Below are 17,146 nucleotides of genomic sequence, written 5' to 3'. Positions count from 1 at the left end.
TTGTCTTTTGGGACCTTTGGTGATTAGAATTAGATTAATCCTAATCTTTGGTTTAGGACTCACTATAATAATTGCACCATGAAAGGCTTGTTTGTTTGTTTATACATACTGGGTAATGAACCCAGGGGTGCTTCACTACTTAGCCACATTCCCAGCCCTTTTTACTTTTTATTTTGAGACAGGGTCTCACTAAATTGCTGAGATTGGCCATAAACTTGTGATCTTCCTGCTTTAGCTTCCAGAGTCTCTGGGATTACAGGCATATACCACCACACTTGGATCATTTTATTTATTATATTACTACAAATAATAAACACCTTCAATCCCCAAGAACAGCACTGGTGGAAACTCTTCTCGCCGTCTGAGATCCTGCCACCATCCTGGCCTCCCTCCACAGGGAAGCCACTAACTTCATTTTCCTTCATTCCCCACCTGTTGTTAAAAACAGTTTATCAGCTTCCTGTTCCTTTCTGAACAGTACATTGTTATGCTTCAGTGTTTATGAATTTCCCAAGGGCTCAGGCTATGTGTTGCTTGCTTTCTTCACTTGTCCTCATGTGGCTGTATGATATTGTCTTAGATGAACATACCCCATTGTGTTTACCCACACTCCTATTGGGTTGTTTTGGTTCTCAAGCCTGGGCTGGCTCTCAGCATCTCTTCCTTCTGTAGGATGAGAACATGGTGAGCTTCATCAAGGGCGGCATCAAAGTTCGAAACAGCTACCAGACCTACAAGTGAGTGGGACTTGCCAGCAGGAGGGCTGGGAGGCCTGGGACCGCGGCATCTACTACCCTGGGCTGCTTTGTAGGAGGCAGAGAGTATTGGCTGGGGGCTGGAAGTTCAGCGTGCTGAGCTCAGGCAGATTTCTGCACCCCCAGTGTCTTAGTGTTCTGAAATAATATCCCCCTGGTTTTCTGGCTGTGTCTGTTCCTTTGATCTCCTGAGTGCCTTCTCTGTGGCTGAGCCTATGCTAGGGAAAAATTAGACCCAGATTTCACACAAATATCTTGGTCTAGTGGAGGCAGGGAGACAGACCCAAGAACAGTCATTCGAGGAACAGCAGAATTCATACATATCCATGAAGGCCATGATCCTTTCCCCATGAAGCTTTTCTCAACTCCTTTAGTAGTCAGATTGTACACACACACACACACACACACACACACACCCCACCCTTGAGGGCCAGAATCATTTTCATGCTCTGTGGATCCCTGACTTTCAGCCGTGGGCCAGACATAGATTGTGTTTATGAATGAAAGAATGAAGGTACAATCAAGAGCACTTTTACCCAGTATGTCTCCACAGTTCTTTATCTATAATCCAGCATCAAATAAAGCTCTGAAAACTCAGTATCCCCCTAAATTTTACATTAAAACTTATTTCCCATGAAAGTGTGAGACTACTTATCTTCACCTTTCCCATGTAATGTGACTCTTTCCCTGCAGATAAGTGTTGCTCATCAGTGTGACAAGTGTGGCTGGGGTGGAGCACAGGATTTGTCCAAGGAGCCAGACAAGTGCTCTGGCCCCACAGCCTGCCTGTCAGCTGTCAGAATGATGTCTCCAAAACATGGCTAGGTCACCTCTTGCCAACTCCTGAGGCTCCTTCTGCTCTGAGAAGACTCTTGGTCACTATCCAGCCATTCCTGGGAGCTCTTCCCTACCTTCCTTGCCAAATCCTCTCCTCTACTTTGCCTCAGACTTTGGGCCTTCACCCAGTTCTTCAGATATGCCCAGCTGAGTCCTGCTTCAGGGCCTTTGGATATGATGTTTGGTCAGAAACACTCTGTACCAGGCTAGCTCCAACTCACCCCTTAGATTTTCAGCTCAAATGTCACCTCCTAGCTAAAGACTTTCTGATTCCCAGATGAGACTGGGCCCAGGGCTTTCCCTCTGAGGTTCTCTTCACTCTTTCAGAGACTTGATGGAGCTGCCCCATAGAAGGTGGGTGCTATGGGGCTGTGCTTGGTCGTTTTGTTGCCTGCAGTCTTCTAGTGCCTGGAGCTGAGAAGCCTCAGTGGTGCTTGCCAATCAAAAACTCATAAGACGTTGATAGTCCAGGAAGGAAGCAGACACTTTATATATATATTTCTTTTTGAGAGAGAGAGAGAGAGAGAGAATTTTAATTTTATTTTTTTAGTTTTTGGTGGACACAACATCTTTGTTTGTATGTGGTGCTGAGGATCGAACCCGGGCCGCACGCAGGCCAGGCGAGCGCACTACCATTTGAGCTACATCCCCAGCCCCAAGCAGATACTTTTTTAAAATACTGGGAATTGAACCCAAGGGTGCCAAGGGTGCTTAGTTGCTGAGCTATATCCCTTTTCTTTCTTCTCTTTTTCTTTTTTTCTTTCTTTCTTTCTTTCTTTCTTTTTTTTTTTTTTTTGAGACAAGGTCGCTAAATTACTGAGGCTGGCCTTGAATTTGAAGTCCTCCTTCCTCAGCCTCCCAAGTTGCTGGAGTTATAGGCATGTGCCATCATGCCTGGCAGCAGGCACATCCTGAGAATCTCTGGCTTAGCCTGGGCTAAGGGATCTTTAGTTGATGACCAGGAAGAAAGGGTTGGATTCCAACCAAGCAAACTCTTAGAAGATTTCCTGAGGGAGGGGGCTTTCAAGTTAGCCAGTGGTTCTCACCTGGTGGTAATTATGTCCCCTGCAGATGTTTGGCAAAGTCCCACTGGGGAGAGGATGCTACTGACATCCAGAGGGTGGAGGCTGGAGATGTACTAAACAATGCAAGAGACTGCCCCAGTTCTGCTCCCTTGCTCCAACAAAATTAGCTAGCCTACCTAAACTGTCAGATTGAGCAACTCTGTTCTAGTCAGAATGCACAGCATGAACACATGCCTGAAAGACAGGGCGAGGCGTGCTAAGGTCAGTGTGGCTGAAATTCAGGGTGAGGAATGTGTTGTCATGGTGAGAGATGGTTAGAAATTCTTTGAGTATCAGCTCTCTGGATCTCTAGAACTGTGTAAATCTACCACCAGGGAGTTAGATCAGGCTAAAGTGTAGTTGACCTTGGGCCCAGCTGGAAGGGACCCCAGCTTCTGCCCCCAGCATGTGACTGAAACAGAGCTTTGCCTGTTCCCACAGGGAATTGGACAACCTTGTCCAGTCCTCACAGTACTGCAAGGGATCGAGCCACAGGCACTTTGAAGGAGGAGTGAAGCTTGGTGTAGGAGCCTTCAACCTGGTGAGTGGGAGTCCCCTCTCCCCATTTCCACAGTGTCTGGGTTCCAGATAAGTCTCCCCTGCATGTTTCTGCCATGTGTGGTCACTACTGAGTGCACCATGTTTGGCTATGTGCCAGGCACCAGGACCCAGAGATAAACCTCACATATCACCAACCTTCAGAGGCTCAGAACTGGGGCGTGGGTGGAGGGTGCTGGACTCGGCTCCAGAGACTCCATCTGTGCATCTGTGTGTCAAATTGGTGGCTCAAAATTTACCATGGGGGAAAACCATTATAGCACTAGAACTTGAAAAATCAGTTACATCAGGCCTTTAATGACAAGGAAAGCAACAGGCCTGGAAATAGCTGGTGACCAACAGAGGACCGAGAGCCTAGTCCTTTTCCAGGAGAGCTGGGGAAGGTTTTTCTGGGAGACAGATTAAGCATCTGGATGGATCTTGAAGGATCCATGGAGTTTGCAGATTCGGAAGGGTATTGCAGGCAGAGGGGACAGTGTGTGCTCAGACAGGGAGACTGGGAAGCACTGCTCTTAGGAGGTGTTGCTGCTCAGGTCCCTGCCACATAGGACTAGGGACCTTTCCAAAGGCATGTGTGTCGGGGAAGTTAGGTCTCTGCTGTCCAGAAGTCTATTCAAAGAGCAGGCCGTAGGGTGGGGTTCCCTGTCTACACTGGGGTGCCCTCATTGTACCCAGCTGTCTCTGTTCCTGCAGACATTGTCCATGCTTCCCACTAGGATCCTGCGGCTCCTGGAGTTTGTGGGGTTTTCAGGAAATAAGGTAAACACTTGCCTTTTAGTGCCTTTGTCCTGCTCTGCCCCAGGACTGAAGCTGGGCTTGAAAGGGTGCAGCTGAGGACCTAGGTGCCAGTCCAGGCTCAGCCTCCCTCAGTGTGTAACCCTGGAGAAAGCCCAGATCTCTGAGTCTGCCTTCACTCCATTCTGGTCCTATGGGGCAGTTGATCCCTCCCTGGCCCCTTACATGGAGGAGAGGCTCTGGGGTGAGGGTGGGTGTGAAGGGCAGCCCTGAGGGACCTGGAGTTCTTTTCCCCTCTGATTCTTCCTCACTTCAAGGCTTTGAGCAAGTCCTTCCCTCCAGGACAATTGTTTGGTGCTCCCACCTCATCTGGGAGATACCCAAGGGAGCCATCCTGGGCTTCAGAACATGAGAGGGAACCAGAGAACTTGAGCACCCAGAAGCCTTACTGAGAGCAGGAACTTGAGTTACCTACCAGCCCCCATTGAGGGCTCTCTGGTGGAGGAGGCTGGTGGTGTGGAAGGAGCACTGGCTTGGAGGTCAGGAGCCTCATGCCCTTCCTGCGACCCTGAGCAAGTTCCTGCCTCCCCTGAGTCGCCTCTCAGTGAAACAAGGGATCCCTGCGGGCTGGATAAGAGTTGCTCAGAGGTGCACTGTCTCTGGCCCTTCCTGACATCTGCCCTGCCCGTGGATCTCCATGGTATTATTTAGATACTTTTCTCAAAAGTCACTCAATTTTCACTTGAATTTTAATGAAACCATATTACATGAAGTGTATATTATTTGGCTAGAACATTATTATAAAAAAGAACATTATTATAAAAAAACTACGAGAGCCACACAATCTTATGAAATAGTGACTCCCTAACTCAACCTCAGGCTGCTTCTCTTTGTGAGAGGGAATTTAGGGCAAGAGTTTGACACATGCCAGCATGGGCCTGGAGCGTTCCTCTAGATACCATCAGGGCAGAGAGAGCCAAGGAGGGAGATTGTTACCTGAGGCTTGGTGGTACTGAATGCTGTCTTTGGGCCCTCGAAATTTGGGTTGTCAACCAGGCACAGTGGTGCACAGCTGTAATCCCAGCAACTTGGAAGTCTGAAGCAGGAGCATTGTAAGTTTGAGACCAACCTCAGCAATTTAGTGAGGCCCTAGGGACTTAACGAGACCTTGTCTCAAAATGAAAACAAAAGACAGGGCTGGGGATGTGGCTCAGTGGTTAAACGACCCTGGGTTCAATTCCTGGTGCCAAAAACAAACAAACAAAATAAAATAAAAAAGAAAAAGGAATCTTTTTTTCTTTTTTTTTTTTGGTTATCATCTGTGGTCCATGACTGGAGGCTTCAAAGGTCCATCCTGTCAGTTTTGCTGATGGCAGGTAGGGTCTCAGGGTGCTGATGAAAGAAAGAGTATGAGAAAGGCCCAGGGTGGGATAGGTAACCCTAACCTGCAGCATCCAGCCTAGGCTTTGTCCCAAAGGCAGAGTAGCCATAGAGAGTTTGAGGCAGGTCAGGTTTGTGTTTTAGGAAGGACACAGGAAGGACAAGAATGCTGCAGACTACAGACTGAGGGGCAGGGACTACAGGAGGGTCTGGCCTTGCCTCTCCCCAAATTAGGCTCTGGAGGCTTCTCCCCCAGGAAGCCACCCAGACTCGTGGCCCCACCTGTGCCCCGACCTTGTGGTTAGGATTTTCCTTTCACCACTCCTCCTTCCAACATGACCAAGCTACTTGGCTCTCAGAGCCCACCACAAGGCTGACAGTAGATGCATACAGGGAGAAATGGGAAGGGACTGTGGGAGAGGTGGGTGACATCCAAGACCCAGGCAACCCTTTATCCTGGCCTTAGCAGCGGTGTCCCCCACCCCGCCCCCAAGGTGGCTGAGGCACTGAGAACGCAACCCTTTGCTCAGGGTCACATAGCCTGGGGGCAGCTGCTGTGGCCTCCAGGTTTCCAGACAAGCCTAGTGCTCTCTTGCCCCTGCTTCAGCAGTCCAGACTCCCAGGCCCCTGGCTCTCTCTGGGAACCTCAGCCTGTCCTCCTTTCCCCCAGGACTATGGGCTACTCCAGCTGGAGGAGGGCGCCTCGGGACACAGCTTTCGCGCTGTGCTCTGTGTCATGCTGCTGCTGTGCTACCACACCTTCCTCACCTTCGTACTTGGTAGGAGCCCTACATGGGGCCCCGGTCTAGTGGTATCCAAGGATCAGAGGTTGCAAACTATGTTCAGGCCTGTGGGATGGGGGTGGGTTACTGAAACCAGAAATAACAGAGCCACATTGACTATCCTGAGGCTAGCCTGCTGGCCACTCAGTTCCTTCCAGTGTAACCACATTCCAGCCACAGTTTCCTCATCTGCAAAATGGGCATGATTGTGCCTACCTTGCAGGGAGTGAAGATGCTGTCTCTGTGTTTCTGGACACAAACTTGGCAGATTTTGGCACCTGACTGTTGAGCCCTGTGATGTGTGATATCTGCATTATCTTATTTAATTCTTATGTTGCCTGAGATAGGAAGAATTATCATCCCTATCTCAGAGAGTAGGAGGTAGAGGCCCTAGGAAGGCCCTGGTAGGCTGCTGGGAAGAATACAGGAGCCTATGATGGTAATGTTTTATGCTCCCCTGGCTACCTCCTCCAGGTACTGGGAATGTCAACATCGAGGAGGCAGAGAAGCTGTTGAAGCCCTACCTGAATCGATACCCCAAGGTGAGCCCACATTTAGCCAAGCACCCCCAAGCGCATGAGCACACCACAGACCCATACATACCTTATGTATTTCATTGCAGGGCGCCATTTTCCTGTTCTTTGCTGGGCGGATTGAAGCCATCAAAGGCAACATTGACGCTGTGAGTGTTGGGGGTCTCTTGGGGACTCCCTTTCCAGCAGGAAGTCAGGCAAACAGAAGCATCCTTAGTGGATAGAGCAGACTTGTAATGGGACCCCAAGAGAGGACCTACGCAAGTGTAGGGTAGGAGATTCGCTTCTAACTAACGCAGTCTGGGAAGATGAAGGAGGACATGGCATCTGTACTGTAGGATTTTTTTTCTTTCCATTTTTTTTAATGGTGTGTTAGAGTTGTACATAATGATTTGTTGTGCTGTATGATATTCTAGGTGAGGGGGATGCTTAAGGGAGGTGGAGAGTAGGAAAGGCCATTTGATCAGAGCATGGTGAGGCTGGACCCTGGTGAGTAGAGTGTTATTGCCAGGGGCTGAGGGGAGCCAGGGAGAGTTAGAGATGGGAAGGGTCACAGTACTGGTAGAGATTCCAGCACTAAGTCAAGGCCCACAGCAGATTCTACAATGTGGAGTGCTGGGGTTTCTAGCTGGCCCTGGTAGGACAAATATTCCAGGCACAGGTAATCTTATAGAGGCTACTGATAGACATTATTTTATCACTGTCATGTTAATTCCTTCCACTTCCTGTTATCCCCTCCAGTGTAGCTCTGTCCTACCTTTTCATTTTGTGACTGAAATCTAGAGTCCCAAAGAGGGGCAGTAATGGGCCCAAGGACATATAAGACTTAGGTGGGTAGAACCAGGACAGAAAGAAGATCTCCTGGCCCCACCCAAGCCTGGCACAGGGCTGGACCACCATGCACTGGAGGAGGTCAGGTCTGCTGTGGAGGTGGAGGTCTCAAAGGGTGCAGAGGGTGGGGCAGGACACACCAGGCTGACGCAGAGGTGTCCACAGGCCATCCGGCGGTTTGAGGAGTGCTGCGAAGCCCAGCAGCACTGGAAGCAGTTTCACCACATGTGCTACTGGGAGCTGATGTGGTGCTTCACCTACAAGGGCCAGTGGAAAATGTCCTATTTCTATGCCGACCTGCTCAGCAAGGAAAACTCCTGGTCCAAGGTGGGTTGACTTCCTGTGTCAGGGTACTGGGATGCTCAGGCTGACCCACACTGGCCATGAGTCCCTAGACCAAGAGCTAACCCCCTGGCTGAACAGATGTGCCAGATGGAATCTAAACAGGACCATACCTTCTAGTGGAACCCAGAGTTTGAAGGAACTAAAACCATGAGGAACAGAGAAACTTGTTTTTTGTTTTTTTGTTTTTTCTGGTGCTAGGAATTGAACCCAGAGCTTTGCACATGCCAAGTTTGCATTCTGCCACTGAGCTACATCCCCAGAATTATGTCAGTCAAGATTTTTGGTCACAAGGAATAGAAACATGGCTTACATGTGTAGGCAAGTGCTGTCCAATAGAACTGCCTGGCTCTTTCCATTTCGTTCACATCACAACCAAAGGAAAAGTTGCCATCTCCATTGAGCACATGCCAGACTCTGAGGCTGACTTTCCTGGCCCACTTAGCTGTTGGTGATAAATCCTGGATTTGAGATCAGTTCTCTGAGACTCAGGGGCCTCTGCTCTTCCCTCACTGCTCTAGTCATCCCAGGGAGGCTGGCTTGCCCTGAGACTACTCTGTTGTTGGGGGCTTTCTTGGGCCCAACCCTTGTAAGCCCACCACACCCATGCCTCATCACCTCCCACTCTGAGTAGAACTAAGCCTCGGGAACCTTTTTGAACTAAAAGTGACTGTGGAAGCCTTCCTGTGCAGTGAGGTGGCAGGTGGGTTCACCCACTTGGGGGAGACGGGGCATGGGGCATCTATACAGCTGCTGTGAGGAGCAGTAGGAGGGCCAAGTCTCCCAGGTGTCAGGACATCTCTGGCTGTGACAACCAGCTCAGTCCCCAGCTTACTGAGTTTTTTGGGGTCTGTAAGTCCCTATCTATCTATAACACTGTCAGGGGGGTTTCCTATAGAAAATGGGGGTTGTAGCACCCTGAGTCCTGGGGCTTATCCATTCCTAATCTTTAGCACGTGGTCACCACAGTGTCAATCAATGTCCTACTCTAGGGATTTGGCCTGTGACCATTGTCATATGTGTCATATGTGTCACCTTCTCTACTCAGATTTCTCTCTGCTTGGACCCTTCAAAGGCAACCCTGTGAAGATCTTTGAGTTTCTCCAGTGCTTAGCCTAGGAATTGAGATGGTCAGAAATTTGGTAGTGACATCTATGCACTTAATAATATAAAGGGGGAATGAGAGCAGCTCTGAGGCAGCCCAGAGGACTAGGAAGGCCTCAAGAAGAGGAGCTCTCTGAGCTGAGCCTTGGAGGAGGAGCTAGTGTGATGGAGTGGAGGAAGTGAAAGGGACAGCAAGAGCAAAGGCTTGGGCCAAGAGGTTCTGTGTTACCAGGACGGGGGCACTGAGGGGTATGGGGTGTGAGTGCAGGGACACTAGAGAGTCCTTCCTCCTCTGAGCCACTTGCCATAAGCTTTTTTTAAAAAAAGAAATTATTTTTTAGTTTTTTGGTGGACACAATATCTTTATTTTACTTTATGTGGTGCTGAGGAAAGAACCCAGTGCCTTATAAATGCTAGACCAGCACTCTACCACTGAGCCCAACCCCAGCCAACCATATGTAAGCTTCTTGATGACAATTACTTTCTGCCTTGCACAGACCCTGTACTGTAATCCAGCAAGGTAAATGTTTGTGGAATCAAAGAGCGAACCGTCAGGTACCTTGGGGAGAAGGGACTCCCAACAGGGGAGGTGGCTGCTATGTTCTACAACATCCCTGGATAATTTGAATGTGTACAACTCCAGGTCACAAATCCATCCTAGCTCCTGGTAGCATAGTGAGGGCGAGCTGTCTGGGAGCGAGTAGAGAAGGCTCTTAGGAGAATGAGACCGACAGAGGAGAGTGGCATACTGGGCAGAGGAACAGTGCAGGCAAAGAGTAATGGAGAAGAAATGGCAGTAGATAAGCCAGAAAAGGAGTTTGGGGCAGGTGGTGAAGATCTCCAGTGACTTTTGGGGCTTTATGGTAACATCAGGGGTAAGGACAGCCCTTGAATGCTAGTGGTTTACAGATTTGTGCATTCTGGGCACCCCCAAGTGCCAGGTCCTGTTCTAGGACAGAAATACAAGAGTGAATAAAGTAAAGACCCTGCTCAAGGCTAATATCCTAGTTGATGTATATACATCTACATATATAGATGTATAATGCATCATTATGTTGATCCCCTTCTAATGTATGGGTAGTCAGGGATGCCTGTCAGGGAAGAAACTGGAATGTGCTGAAGGGGCAGGCCTTTCTATTACTTCAGACAGAGGAGCCAGAAGCTGTGGTGTACACCTGTAATTCTAGTGGCTCGGGAGGCTGAAGCAGGAGGATGGCGAGTTCAAAGCCAGCATCAGCAACAGTGAGGCGCTAAGCAACTCAGTGAGACCCTGTCTCTAAGTAAAATACAAAATAGGGCTGGGGATGTGGCTAGTGGTTGAGTTGGCCCTGGGTTCAATTCCTGATACTGATACCCACCCCCTCAAAAGAAAGGACCTTCAAACAGAGCGAGCTGTGGATGCAGTAGGCTGCAGATAAAGCCTGGTCGGAAAACAGGGAAACACACTATTCAGGGAATAGCTCAAGGCCTGTGGCAGGAGTGAGTGAGTGAGGGGGAGACTGTAGGAGATGAAGTAGGAGAGTGGGGAAAACTGAATCTCATAGTCCATGGTGTGGGTAATGGCTTGCAGGGGAGTAGAAATGGGAGCAGGGAGCACAGGAGACCATGTGGACTAGGAGTACAGCCTGCAGCGGGGAGAGGGGGGGGGCTGGTGCAGTGAATGAGGGGTGTCTGTGGGAGCAGGGCCTGTGAGATTCAAGGCTGGACAGGAGGTAAAGTCACTGGGAACTGGGCGGGGCAAAGGGAGAGAGCTAGAGTGTGCTGGGGAACAGGTTTCCACAAGGGGGAACTTCCCATCAGCTTTTTGACGTTGTGAAGGGTTGACTGAGGCGCGGGCTCAGCGTGGCTGCCAGATGGAAGGCTGCTTTCTGCCTCCTCCAGAGATCAGACTCCAGGATGTCCTGCTCCTATTTCTTTCTTGGCTACTGGAAGGTGTTTTCCTTGGCAGCAGCCCCAGGAGGCATGAGCTGTGGTTCAAGGGTGGGCCACTTGAGGGCAGCACGCAGCTGGGCAGCACGGAGCCAGGCAGCACCCAACCGGGCGCCTCTCCCATACACTTCCGGGGGAGGGCGTGCGCAGGCGCGCAGGGATCCTGTTCCGGACTGGGCTGCCACCTGTCTGTACTGCACAGTCCCACCTCCAGTGCTTTGTTCGGGCCACTCTTTGTTGGCTGGAAGGCCCCTTCTTGTGCCTCTGTGAATCTTATGTTCTTCAAGAGTCCATTCCTCAGTCGCTGCATCCCAGAAGCCCTGATGCTCTTGCTGTCTTTGTCTCCATCCCAGCTACTAGTTGCTTGGTCCTTCTCTCCACTGCTTCAGGATGGAGGGGATGACTGCTTTGACATAAGATCCTCCAGGATTTAACTCCCAATTCAATTCATAAAGTTACTTCAGCTTCCTCACTGTCACTGTCTCCCCAGGGGCTTCGGGAGAATGTTGGGCCACAGTGAGCTCTGAATGAGGAATTTGTGCCATTCTGGAACAGTGACTGGCAGGAGGGTTACTCACATTTGTCTCTTGCTGTCTCACAGGCCACCTACATCTACATGAAGGCCGCTTACCTCAGCATGTTTGGGAAGGAGGACTATAAGCCCTTTGGGGATGATGAAGTGGAGCTATTTAGGTAGGTCCTGCCATCCCACTGTGGACAGACCAACCAGGCTTCTCTCACAGCTGATGAGGGTAGCAGAAAGGGGCCTGGTGAGGTGGCCATCTCCTCCAGCTCTGGGCTTCCTGTCCAGAGAGTGTTCACAGCTTGTCATCTCCTGTCACCCACTATGACGCTGCTGGTCAGAACCCTTTGAATGCCCAGGTTTCCTTTCATAAGTGGTTCTGTAGACTTTGTCTACCACTCAGCCTCTTCCATCTGGTCAGTAAAACAGAGGTGGACACTGAAACCTACAGAGGGGCAGGTCCTCCTTCAGCTGAGTTAGCCTGATGCACTCCAGAAGCACAGTAGAGAGCCCACCCCACAAATGAGGACCAAACCAACAAGGTTAAATCCAGCCTGTGCCTTTTTTCCCCCTGTGGTACAAAGGATTGGATTTGAGAGTGCTCTACTACTGAGCTACATCCCCAGCCCTCTTTGTTTTTGAGAACAGGATCTCACTAAGTTGTGCAGGCTGGCCTCAAACCTGCAATCCTCCTGCCTCAGGATCCTAAGACTCCTGCCTCAGGAATCCTAAGTGGCTGGGATTACAGGTGTGTGTCACCATGCCTAGCTCAGCCTGTGCCATTTCTTAGCAGTGTCACCTTGGACAGTTTCAGCATCATAAATCTTGCAGGGTTATTGTGTGACAACTAGATAATATATTTAAAGTGCCTGGCATAGGACCTGGAACCTAGTGAGCAGTCTGCCAAGTGGTGCTGTTTTCATTCTTATCTGTACCACCTGTTTGCCTCCGTAGGCAAAAAGGTTGTTAAGGGAAAGCTCCTTTAGCTGTGGCAGGCTAAAGATGGGAGTCTAGAGTCTTCCTAGGGTCATGATGAGGTTGGCTGAACCTAATTTGCAGACTTGGAAGTGGGTATAATATGAACTTCCTGGACTGTCACATACAGCATGTATCACTTATGGAGTGCCTGCTACTATAGCAAACTCCATATCCAGTCCCATAGAACTCTTCCAGAAGGCCTGAAAAGGGTAGGTATCATTAATACTATAGAAATGAGAAAACTGAGGCTCAGAGAGGTTCCTTCCAGCATGAAAGGCATTTGGGGTGGCCTCATTCCTATGTCCAGGCTGTTTCTGGAGCCTAAATGTCTCAGGCCTGAGGTCCCACCTGGAGGGTGGGAGAGCTGGTGGGTGAAGATCCAGATATGGAGGTGTGCTTAGCTGCATACTGCATATTATTCTGTCCTTGGAAATACCTGAGGAGGCTAAAGCTCGAGAGATTGGAATTAATTAAGGCTTTGAGCAGTTTGGTCTAGGTAGGTCCTACCCTTTTTCTGGGTGTTGGTCTCCCCTGTGAAACTAGAATTAGATTTCCATTGGGTCCTCCCAGGAAATGGAGCCTGGGAGTAGAGGAGCAATAAGCCTAGTAGCATTTGGGTATATTCTTACCTTCACTAGCCACAAACCCCTTGTCTAGCCAAAGGAAGTAGCCAGGTGGTGAGAATAGGGCCTATGAAATAAGACTATAGCCAGAGGCTGTTTCAACCTGGAAGGCTCTTAGAGTCACTCTTTTCATACAGATGGGAAAACAGGTCCAGAGAGAGGGACCAAGTAGAGGCTGGGTAGCCTGGGGACCCTCAGTGCTTTCTTGCTTTTTCTCATTTCTTCCCCACCCTCCTTGTCTCTTTCTCAGAGCTGTGCCAGGCCTCAAGCTCAAGATTGCTGGGAAATCTCTACCCACAGAGAAGTTTGCCATCCGGAAGTCCAGGCGCTACCTCTCCCCAAACCCTATCTCATTGCCAATCCCTGCTCTGGTGGGTAGGAAGGTCTGGCTTGATCCTGCCCTTGGGTTTGAGATTGTGAGGATTAGATGAGAGCCACTGCCTGTGGGAAGTACATGAGGAAACTTTCATGTCTCTGAGCCTGGAGAGGGTTTCACAGTTCACCTGGGATTGAGGGTAGGAACAGAGATGAACTGACCTGGCCCTGAACCTGAGAAAAGTTCTGGTCTTGGGGCATGGGGAGGAGATACCTCAGGGCAGAAAGAGCAGTTCTTAGGCCATAGCCTGGTCCCTAGGCAGAGGCATCAACCTGACTGTCCTCTGTTCCCAGACTATTCCAGTTCTGTCACATGATGATAATAATTGTTGCTCATGCTGGTGTCCCCTTCATTAAACTAATCTTTTTTGAGGGCTGGAGTCTCAGCCCATGTCATATTTAACTGTGAACAAAAACTGTGTGGCTGGGGTATTAAGGCCTAAAAGATGAACTTACTTGTCCAGTTTTCTCAGCTAGTAAATTGGAGTCAGAATTTGAATTCAGCAGCATGGCTTCAGAACCTGTATTCTGAGCCACTGTTATAAAGCTAATTCAGTGCCTGATTTGAGCTGGCATCAGATAAACTTCCCCTTAGCTAAAAATCATATTGTTATTTAACTAGTAAGGCAGGTAGAAAAGTAGGAACCCTGATTTAGAGACCCGAAGCCAGCTCCACTACTCACTAATGCATACCTTAGGTAGCATTCTTCTTCAATATAAACCTGATAATATGTGTCTTGTCTATTTCCACAGACAATTAAACACTTTGTAACTTGAAAAGCTCAATATTTATAATTTTATTTAGAGCCTGAATGTTTTTAAATGTTAAAAAATTTTACAATTAAAAATATATAGTAAAGCTGTTATTATCAAATGGAGGAAAGTATTGTAGGAAGGGCAGAAGATGCAATTTTACTGAAAAGTTAGGGAAGAATTTTCCCAAAATGTAATCTGCAAAACACTATTTATGCAGAAAATAGTTTCAGTGATTAAATACATTGAGAAAGTGAGCCTAAACAAAGTTGATATGTTGTAGACTTTCTTGGAGATTTTTTATGCTGATCTAAATGATAGGTTTCCAAGAAGTAGCCTAAAGATATGTATGATTTTTCCCCTTATTTGGGCACAAACCCCCCTCTTTTTAAATGGGATATTGGCTAACTTGGGACAATAGAACAATTTGAGAAATACTGGTCTAAATTCAAATTCCCTTCCTAGAATATAATAACTGCAACAGTATCTTTCTAGAACTTTATACAAATTACATTCCAATACTTGGTTTGATCCTTTAGGAAATGCTAATCTAAGCTAACAGTTACTTGAATGCAAATTTAATATCCTGAGCTTCCTGGAAGTCAAGGCAAAACAACAACAAACAGCAACAAAATGGAATCAGGATATATTTTATAGTCTTCATGATAGTAATGCAATTCTAAAGGAAATGGAATGTGAGTTGCCATTATTGAGCTCATTGGGGAGGACAGGAGAAAACAAGACAGTATTAAATTCTATTATCCCAAAATACTTAAATGAATTATGGCTCCTCGAATATAAGGAGTCCCTGCTGGCTGGAAAAGAGGATTTCTTATAGGCTGGGACATGGCCTGGTCTTTAGAAATGCCAGGTTTGGACAGAGGTTGGAAGAAGACATAACAGTACCCAGGGAAGCCACAGAAAAGTAGATGAAACATATTGGTAGTTATGAGCAGAATAGTGAGGATATTGAATCCTCTGCCCCACTGCCAGTGATAGGGCCTGTTGCATGTTAGGCAAGCGCTCTACCACTGAGCTGTTGTACCCCCTTCCCCAACATTGGGCCATCTTAAATTCCTGACTGGGGTTAAGGTGAGATCTCAATAATATATGATGAAGTTCCCTCCATACCACTCTCAAGCCCACAACTTTACAGGCTGGGCTGAAACCTGGTTGAGAAATTAGAAGGGATTGTGAGATCCTCTGATCTGAGCTTTCATTTTATAGATGGAAAAACTAAGTCCCCATTTAGGGCCGAAATGTAGGACTGACTTGCCCTATCCCCTGCCCTCAGGAAATGATGTACATCTGGAATGGCTATGCTGTGATTGGGAAGCAGCCGGAACTCACAGATGGGATGCTTGAGATTATTACCAATGCTGAAGAGATGCTGGCAAAGGGCCCAGGTGACTACACTCAGGCCCTTGAACCTGCCAGGCTAGGGAAGGTCTTTACAGTTGAAGATTCCCTCAGCCAAAAATGCTTTTCCTCGCTTCTCTATTCTGGTAACTGTCCTTTTTTCTTTCTAGACTGACCTTAAATGTCAGCTCCTCCAAGCAGCTATCCTTTGTCCCCTTGTCAAGGCCTCTCCTCTAGGCTTCCACAGCCCTGGGCTTCCTTCTGTCATGCCTGATTCTCTGTATTGTCAGTCTCAGTATCTTTTTTTCCTACTCAGATGTGAACTCCCCTCCCCCTAGGACAGGGACTGTGTGATTCACTCTTATCTCCTGGGCCCTACAGAATAGGAGCTCCCCAAGTAATGAAGCAGAAATGACTAAGCCTATATCTTCTTTCCTTACACCCCTGTTCTCAGAGAATGAGTACTCAGCAGATGATCAGTGCTTGGTGAAACTGTTGAAAGGCCTGTGTCTGAAATACCTAGGCCGTATCGAGGAGGCTGAGGAGAATTTCAGGAGCATCTCTGCCAAGTAAGTACCTCTGGCTGCTCCTGCTGGGCCTCGGCCTCCTGGGAAGAATTTCGGGGGACTCCTCCATCCTCATGTAGCTGACAGCAGCCAACCCCATTCACCCATGTGTACTACTGTCTACTCTGCTGGGTACAGAGAATTCAGACCTTGACCTCCAGGCTCACCAAATCATACAGCCATGTTTCCAGTGAACAGTGCCCTGGTAAAGTTTGTAATTCAGCAGCATGGGAAGCAACATATTAGAGATGGAAATCTATGGCAACCCAGCCTAGGGCTATGCTGGAGGGAAGCAGAGGATACCTGGAGGAGGGATCTAAACCTATTTGGAAATGCTAGAAAAGGCTTTCCAGTGCTGATTATTTAAATTGGGAAGTTTATCAGGCAGAGAAAGTAAGGGAGAAAGTAGGTACAGCCTGTGCAAATGCCTGGACGCAGGATAAACACCTGAGATAGGGGTAACAGTGGTGAGATCCTTTGCTGCATAAGTGAAGCTATAGAGAGAAAAGGGTATAACGTGAAATAAAGAAGGCTGCATGTTCTTTTGCATAAGGCTAAACTATCCTGCAGAGGAGAGCCAGGAAGGATACTGGACAAGGCAGATTTGTGTTTTAAAAGTATGACTCAGGGGCAGCATAGAACATGGGTCAGAGCCAGAAGACTTCCCAGTTTAATAAACTATTCAGCCTGGAGTATGCAGTTGGTATTGAGGCAGGGGATAGGCTAAGTATAGACAGGACACATAGATTGTCAGGAGCCTTAGGGTATAGAACTAGAAGGCTCCCCTGTGGAATCCAACCTTTCTAAGGTTAGGTAGTGGCAACTTTCCCAAATTGGAATGCAGGTCAGGAAATCCTCATATGAAGTTCTTGGGAAACTACAGAGGAGGACCTGAAGGACACCTCAAGGGCAAAAATTTGTAAGCCATGCCTTCTTCTGTTCTGCAGTGAAAAGAAGATTAAATATGACCATTATTTGATCCCAAATGCCCTATTGGAACTGGCCCTTCTGTTTATGGAACAAGGCAGAAACGAAGAGGCCATCAAACTCCTGGAGTCAGCCAAGTAAGGCTTGGGTAACCTCCATCTGTCCTTTGCTCACTCTGAGCTCAGAAGCTGG

General features: G+C 48.3%; 1 protein-coding gene across 2 annotated transcripts in view; it reads left to right on the top strand.

Annotated features, from left to right (window-relative positions):
* Positions 1-17,146, top strand: part of Ttc39a (tetratricopeptide repeat domain 39A) — a 43,951-nt gene that overhangs the window by 19,507 nt on the left and 7,298 nt on the right. Inside the window, exons 6-17 of one of the 2 annotated variants that reach the window (XM_026382615.2) lie at positions 673-737; positions 3,098-3,197; positions 3,908-3,973; positions 6,000-6,108; positions 6,586-6,653; positions 6,734-6,793; positions 7,641-7,802; positions 11,452-11,543; positions 13,225-13,345; positions 15,397-15,508; positions 15,916-16,030; positions 16,975-17,091. In XM_026382615.2, coding sequence (XP_026238400.1) covers positions 673-737; positions 3,098-3,197; positions 3,908-3,973; positions 6,000-6,108; positions 6,586-6,653; positions 6,734-6,793; positions 7,641-7,802; positions 11,452-11,543; positions 13,225-13,345; positions 15,397-15,508; positions 15,916-16,030; positions 16,975-17,091 — 1,187 coding nt within the window. Of the gene's footprint in view, positions 1-672; positions 738-3,097; positions 3,198-3,907; positions 3,974-5,999; positions 6,109-6,585; positions 6,654-6,733; positions 6,794-7,640; positions 7,803-11,451; positions 11,544-13,224; positions 13,346-15,396; positions 15,509-15,915; positions 16,031-16,974; positions 17,092-17,146 lie in introns of those variants that run through there. The other variant, XM_077791509.1, reaches the window with a different exon arrangement.

Source organism: Urocitellus parryii, chromosome 11, assembly GCF_045843805.1.
Source record: "Urocitellus parryii isolate mUroPar1 chromosome 11, mUroPar1.hap1, whole genome shotgun sequence".
Lineage (NCBI taxonomy): Eukaryota > Metazoa > Chordata > Mammalia > Rodentia > Sciuridae > Urocitellus > Urocitellus parryii.
This window is presented reverse-complemented; position numbering and strand designations above follow the sequence as displayed.